This window comes from Penaeus chinensis, chromosome 7, assembly GCF_019202785.1.
Source record: "Penaeus chinensis breed Huanghai No. 1 chromosome 7, ASM1920278v2, whole genome shotgun sequence".
In the NCBI taxonomy this organism is placed as follows: Eukaryota; Metazoa; Arthropoda; class Malacostraca; order Decapoda; family Penaeidae; genus Penaeus; species Penaeus chinensis.
Genome location: NC_061825.1, coordinates 36,534,839 through 36,542,338, shown reverse-complemented (window position 1 = coordinate 36,542,338; position 7,500 = coordinate 36,534,839). Strand labels below are relative to the sequence as shown.

At 39.6% G+C, this 7,500-nt stretch overlaps 1 protein-coding gene across 1 annotated transcript in view; it reads right to left on the bottom strand.

The window, feature by feature from the left end:
• LOC125027359 overlaps positions 1 to 7,500 on the bottom strand; it is a 21,315-nt gene that overhangs the window by 21 nt on the left and 13,794 nt on the right. Inside the window, exon 3 of the mRNA XM_047616399.1 lies at positions 1 to 151. This exon is cut by the window's left edge and continues 21 nt beyond it. Coding sequence (XP_047472355.1) covers positions 1 to 151 — 151 coding nt within the window. The remainder of the gene's footprint in view (positions 152 to 7,500) is intronic.

Sequence of the window (7,500 nt, the reverse complement as noted above, 5' to 3'; positions counted from 1 at the left end):
CACTTGAGGACGAGGATGGGCCTGGAGTGGTTGTTGATGAGCGTGAGGGCGTCGGGCGTGGAGCTCCTGGAGGCGACGCCTGACTCGGCCTCCTGCAGCTCCTCCGCCAGGTTGGGCGTCCGCAGGGCCAGGATGCTCGCCGTGCTGAACGCTGTGGGCGGAGACAAGGCGTGGTCAGTCAGTGGTGGGCGTGGTGGGGGAGGTGTGGGATGCTCTTAAGTCTCTTAGCGGGGCGGGGGAAGTTCGAGACGAGCGGTGGGCGTGGATCTGTTCTCCCATGGGCGTGTGAGGGGCGGCTCTGATGTTGGTTGTGGGCGTGGTGGGGAAGTGGCTGTGGGCGCTGGTGCCTTGTGATGTTTGTTTTTTCACTTTTATTGAGAGTCGGAAACACGTAACTCTAAAAAATAACAATGAAAAGGCGAAGAAGAGAAGAGACCTTTGCTACCATCATACTAACATGAATACCATAATAGAATTCTCAATTTCCCTCAAGAGCAACATTACACATTGTAAGACATCAAAGGAGACCGTTACACAGGCAGGCATATAAGGGTGTTCTTTGGAGATAACAGCATTACAAAGGGACGGTAGGTACATAACGAACAAGAGTCGAAATACATAGCTTCATAAAAGGGCATACATGGCGGGAACGGCATTACAATAGACACCAAATATCAATTACACTGTATGAGTCATGGTGTGCATTTACATCATAATACGTAATAATATGATAAAGGGGAATCACTGGCCAATTCGCTATATGTATTTTTTATTGATATCATCATCTTTTCTACAACATAAAGGAAAAAAGAATTCATGGGGTGGCTTGCGAGCGGTGAGACTTCGGTAGCGAGGGCTCACCAGCAGGAGCAAGGAAGGCTATGACGGCCTTGCCCGCTGTGTGAGGGATCTCGCGAAGCATCGGGGACTCGAAGAAGGTCAGCAACGCCTCCCCCGCCGCATGGGGTACTTCCCGCAACAAAGGAGACCTGAAGAAGGACACCATAACTTCGCCGGCCGCTTGAGGAACCTCCTGAAGGATGGGAGACCTCAGGAAGGACATGATAGCTTTTCCCGCCGACTGAGGTACCTCTCGGAGCATGGGGGACCTGAGGGTGGAGAGGACAGCCTCGCCAGCTGCTTGAGGGATCTTTCGAATCATCGGCGACCTGAAGAAGGACACCATCGCCTCCCCCGCTGCCTGGGGCACTTTCTGGATCATGGGAGACCTCATGACACTGACCATCGCCTCGCCAGCGACCTGAGGCACTTTTCGGACCACCGGGGAATTGAGGAGGGATATCACAGCGTCGTTGGCGGATTCTAGCATCGAGGACGAAGCTCTGACTTGTGCGAGATTCGGCTGATCTCTTCTGATTCTCCTCAACAGGACTAAGGACTTGCGAGGAGCGCTGGAAATCGAAGGCGTGGCATCGTCGCCGCCTCTTACAGTAATTAACTGGCCTAATACTGGAGACGGAGCTGAGATAAGCTTGCCTACTTGCGCTTGCATTCGTCCACCTTGAGACTGGACCACGTCTTGGATCCTCCTCCTCAGAACAGCAGACAACGACTCATAAGACGCGTTGTCTACTGACGTAACACCACCACCTTCGCTTTTCACTATCGCTATAGAAACGGCGAAGAGCATAACGATAACTGGCGGTAGAGTTTTCATGGCTCCGATCTCAAGACAAACTGATGTCAAACGTTTCCTCGAGAACGTTTTTATTTCCTTGCCGATCACCAACGTTCCTCACAAGAGACGAGGGAAAGGTATACGCATTACTTTGTACTTTTTTTCGTGTAATCGTGACCTGACGCGTTATTTCTAAATGTTCTGAAGATTTTTTTTTTGTTTGGTATCAATACAGTTATTGCTAACATAATCTTGGGATCCATATTTACGTTAGATCATAATTCTGTATCATTTAATTGCTTGGATGTAGATTAGATATTTGGAAATTATACCCACATATTTGAAATTATAATTAAACAAACAAATTAACAGCTATTATATTCCAAGCACAGTGAATGGAATTTAAAAAGTTCAAATCCGGAAGTTTTACCCCTGTTACTAACCCCGCCCTCGTCTCCCTGCATGTGATAATTACCTTACTAAACAAAGGTTCCAGCTTTAGAAATACCACAAAATATGTAGGAACCTGTATCTATATGCAAACCAAAATATATACATATATGTATACACGCATACATTCATATATTCATTCATACATACACACATACATGCATACAAACATACATACATACATACATACATACATACATACATACATACATACATACATACATACAAACATATAGTATATGTATATATATGTATATGTATATGTGTGTGTGTATATATATATATATATATATATATATATATATATATATGTGTGTATATATATATATATATATATATATATATATATATATATATATATATATATATATATATATATATATATATATTGTATGCAAGAAATCTACAGACCTATCCCAGCTTTTCTGCAGGCCACATAAAAAAGGAAAGACATAGATCAATTCCATCTCTCCTTCATAATTCAAAAGACCCCATTCTTTTCTTGTGACTATTGAAAAAAAAGACGCAGGTTTCCGATAAAGGATGACAAAGCACACCTCCGTCCGGGCGAGAAATTGAAGGCCCGCCCTCCCGCGTCCGCCATTATTCCATCAGGGAAATACATCGGCGGGAAATTTAAACGGTTTTAGCCAGAAATTTGAAGGGTCTGTCCGGTTTATTTGTTGTGTTTGTTTATCTGCAGTGGTTGGGGAAATCGTTTGATCTTGGTCATTAACTTGTTATGAACTAGCGCGTGAATATTTTGATAATTTCATTATTTTGCTGATGGAGACTGATTAATCGAATAACAATGTTAATTACTCAATAATGCTAATGATTAATAATAATGTTAATGATTAATAATAATGTTAATGATTAATAATAATGTTAATGATTAATAATAATGTTAATGATTAATAATAATGTTAATGATTAATAATAATGTTAATGATTAATAATAATGTTAATGATTAATAATAATGTTAATGACAATCTTAATGGTTTAAAAATAATATTAATGATTTAATAATAATCTTAATACTCTAATAATAATGATAATCTAATTTGATTTAAAGATCATGTAATGAGTGACTAAGAATAGTAATTATCCAGAATCAACGACAGCTATTCGGTATTAATGAAAGAGACTTCGTATATTGAGATTTCTTAATAACAATGACTTTCTGATAATAACAATGAGATATAAAAAGGAAAGTGATTCAGCAAGGGTGATAGTGATTTATTGATAATCACTTCATGATAATAACAATTTAATAATCATGGCTGGTAGTTTCGTAATACATATTTTTATATTACATTTGGGTGTTGTAATTACACATCATTACTAAAATTACAATAATAACTGGTGTGGCTGTAATTAGATCGAAGGCAATGACTATGACGACAATAAAATAATTGTTTTTTTCGCAATAATTATTGGGTGACACATCATACAACAACAACAACAACAACAACAAAAAACACGCAATGGAATAACATTAATACAATAAGAACAACACTGATGCAAAAATAAAACAAGAGAAAATAAACCAGCAATATAAATGCAACATCAAGACGAAACATTAAGAATCAGAACTGCGATATATGGATTCATATTCTTTTTTGTTTTTAAATAGAGCCGGAAAGGAGGAAGGGAAAGATTATAACGTGCATGAGGACGTGGACGCAATTTTCATATTATACAGTCACAGAATTATCGACTCTGGAGATGTATTTTCAGATTCTGCGGAATTCTATGCACGAACAGTCGCTCACGCACGTACGAACGAACATATTATCCAACATGCAATGGCTTTCTGAGAACATTCGTCTGCGCAGATACGCATACATACATACGTGCATACATATATACATACATAAAGGCATAGATGCACACATATATACATAAAGGAATACATACACACATGCATACATAAAGGCAGAGATGCACACATACACCCATACATGCGCGTTATACATACTGTACATACAAACGCTTATACACACACACAAACATTAGTCTTTGTACTGAAAACTAGAAACACCTAGAAAGTTTAATACATTCATCCGAACGTCTATAAAAACACTCACACATCCGTAAAAATATTTTCATAGCTTCCTTACTCGTATTTATGCGAGTTCGGGTATAAACTTATTGACTAATGCTCTGTAAATATCTATATCTGTGTATTATAAATGAATGTATGTGTGTGTGTATGCGTGTGTGTATGTGTGTATGTGTATGTGTATGTGTATGTGTATGTGTATGTGTATGTGTGTGTGTGTGTGTGTGTGTGTGTGTGTGTGTGTGTGTGTGTGTGTGTGTATGTATGTATGTATGTATGTATGTATGTATGTATGTATGTATGTGTATGTGTATGTGTATGTGTATGTGTATGTGTATGTGTATGTGCATGTGCATGTGCATGTGCATGTGCATGTGCATGTGCATGTGCATGTGTATGTATATGTATATGTATATGTATATGTATATGTATATGTATATGTGTGTATATGTATGTATCTGTGAATATGTGCATAGGTATGCGTATGTACGTGTGTGTGTGTGTGTGTGTGTGTGTGTGTGTGTGTGTGTGTGTGTGTGTGTGTGTGTGTGTGTGTGTGTGTGTGTGTGTGTGTGTGTGTGTGTGTGTGTTTATATGAGTGTGTGTGTGTGTGTGTTTATATGAGTGTGTTTGTGTGTGTGTGTGTGTGTTTATATGAGTGTGTTTGTGTGTGTGTGTGTGTGTGTGTGTGTGTGTGTGTGTGTGTGTGTGTGTGTGTGTGTGTGTGTGTGTGTGTGTGTGTGTGTGTGTGTGTGTGTGTGTGTGTGTTATATGTGTGTGTGTGTGTCTGTTTATAAAAAAAACTTATATACACATATATATGATCTAAATATTTCCATACATACATACATGCATACATACACACACGCACACGCACGAACACACACACACACACACACACACACACACACACACACACACACACACACACACATACACACACACACACATATATATATATAAATATATATATATATATATATATATATATATATATATATATATATATATATATATATATATATAAAGAGAGAAACCGCGAGCGAGAAAAAAGACAGAGACAGAGAGAAGAAAGAAAAAGAGAAAGAGAGATACATGTGCACATACATACATGCATGTATACATATACACATATATACACATACATATATATACACAGTATATACATATACAAATACATACATATATGAATATATATATATATATATATATATATATATATATATATATATATATATATGTAATATACATATATATACATACACATACACACATTTATATCATCATGGATATCAAAACATATATTACGAGGGAAAAAAAAGTTAGGATGAAGAGCGAGAGGACGCGTGAACGAGAAACGAGAAAGGAAGGATGATAAAGAGAGAGGGCGAAAGGGAGGGGGCGAGGGACAAAGGGGAGAGCCACGCCCTTACACCCTGGGCCGAGGAAAGGTCTCGGGAGATCGCCAAGGTTGGGTTAAAGACGTTGTGTTTACAGCAACTCTATGGACCCTCCTTCCCTTTTGCTCTCTCGCGCTCCCTTTTCCCCTTCTTTCTGTGTCTGTTTGTTTGTCTCTCCTTCTTTTGTGTCTGTTTCTGTCTCCGTCGCTCAGTTTCTGTCTCTGTCTGTTTGTCTGTCTATCTGTCTCTCTGTCTCTGTCTCTCTCTCTTCCTTTTGTTTACTGTCTTTCTCCCCCTCTCTTTCTTCTGTATAATTTGTATGTCTCATTTTCTCGTTCTGTCGTCCTATCTATCTTTCATTTTCTCTTTCTGTCGTGCTATCTATCTGTCTGTCTCTTCCATCTCTTTCACATAAATGTTTAACCTCCTCCTCCTCCTCCTCCTACTCTTTTACTATTCCATTTCCGCTAATCTTTTCCTTTCCCACATTTTCTTCGTCTCAGCTTCATCCCTTTAGAAGCTCCACCACTTTTAACGCCCTTTTCTTACCCTCTTTTTTCCCCTCCGTTTATCAAGACCCTCTCTACCATTTCCTGGCGAAGAAACTGAATGAAAGAAGAGGAGGAATATGCCCCGCTGATCAGTTAATTCCACCCCGATGTTCACTTTTGCTTCGTATCGCTTCAGTCTCTTTGGGAGAGAGAGATGGGCGCCTGGATGTTGGTTCGTCAAGTGGCTTTCTTGCTTTATTTTAGTTGCATTTTGTATGTATTTTAATTATTCTTTTTGTCTCTCTGTTTGTCTCACACTCTTCTGTTTCCCCCCCCCCCCCCCCTCTCTCTCTCTCTCTCTCTCTCTCTCTCTCTCTCTCTCTCTCTCTCTCTCTCTCTCTCTCTCTCTCTCTCTCTCTCTCTCTCTCTCTCTCTCTCTCTCTCTCCCTCTCTCTTTCTCCCTCCCTCTTTTCTCCATCTCGTTCTATCGTTCCATCTATCTATCCTTCCCATCCCCATCATTATTTATTTGAAGTCCTTACTCGTCTCACCTTTCTTAGCCTCATCCATTTCCAAGCCACATTATGTCTTCCTTTTTTCCTACTTTCCCCCCTTTTTTTAAAATAGTCATGCCATTTCCTCCCCTGGGGAAAGGCGAGAAGGTCTATGCCTGGCCGTCCAATTAACTCCATCTTGGTCCTGCCTTTTTATTCGTTTCTTTTTGGACGTATGAGAGAGATGACGTGTGACTCGTCTTTGAGTCGTGTTGGATTTTTTTTCTTGTTTTCTTTCGTCTTGAGTAATTTGGATTTTTCAAAATGGCTGTCTGAACCACGGCTTTCGCTCTCTCACGGATCGATTGTTTTTCTTTTTATCTCTCTTCTATCCTTATCTTTAATCTTCTCCTCTTTCGCCCCTCATTTCGCCCCTCTTTTCACCCTCTGCCTCTCCCTCTTCCTTGCTCTCCCTCGAAATTGACTTCACCATCGCTCTTTGCCTCTCCCTCGCCTTCATCACTGCCCTCTGCCTCTCCCTCACCATCGCCCTTACACCTCTCTCTATATCCGTCTCTCTCACATACACCCCCCCCCCCCCCCGCCCCGCCGAGAGCAGAGTGCAAACATAATCTTAACTCTGACGCAGAAGTGTTTGCCCTTGTTGTGTCTCAGGCTTGTGACGTCACATGCGGTGTTGTGTTTAAGAATAATTTCGAGTTTAAGCATCAACTTTCCCATTACTTTTTTCCATTCCTTTTTTATGATTATTCTTCATTTATGGACATTTTTTTCGGTGTATCATATGATTTTCGTCGCTGTGTATACATTTATACAAGAGAGTATAAACATGTGTTTATTTTAAGCTCATAAAAAAATCGTAACTAATTACAATGGCAGTTTTATGTTTTTGTTTCCATGGTAACGCAATATATTAAAACAAAAAAACCTTCATATTTC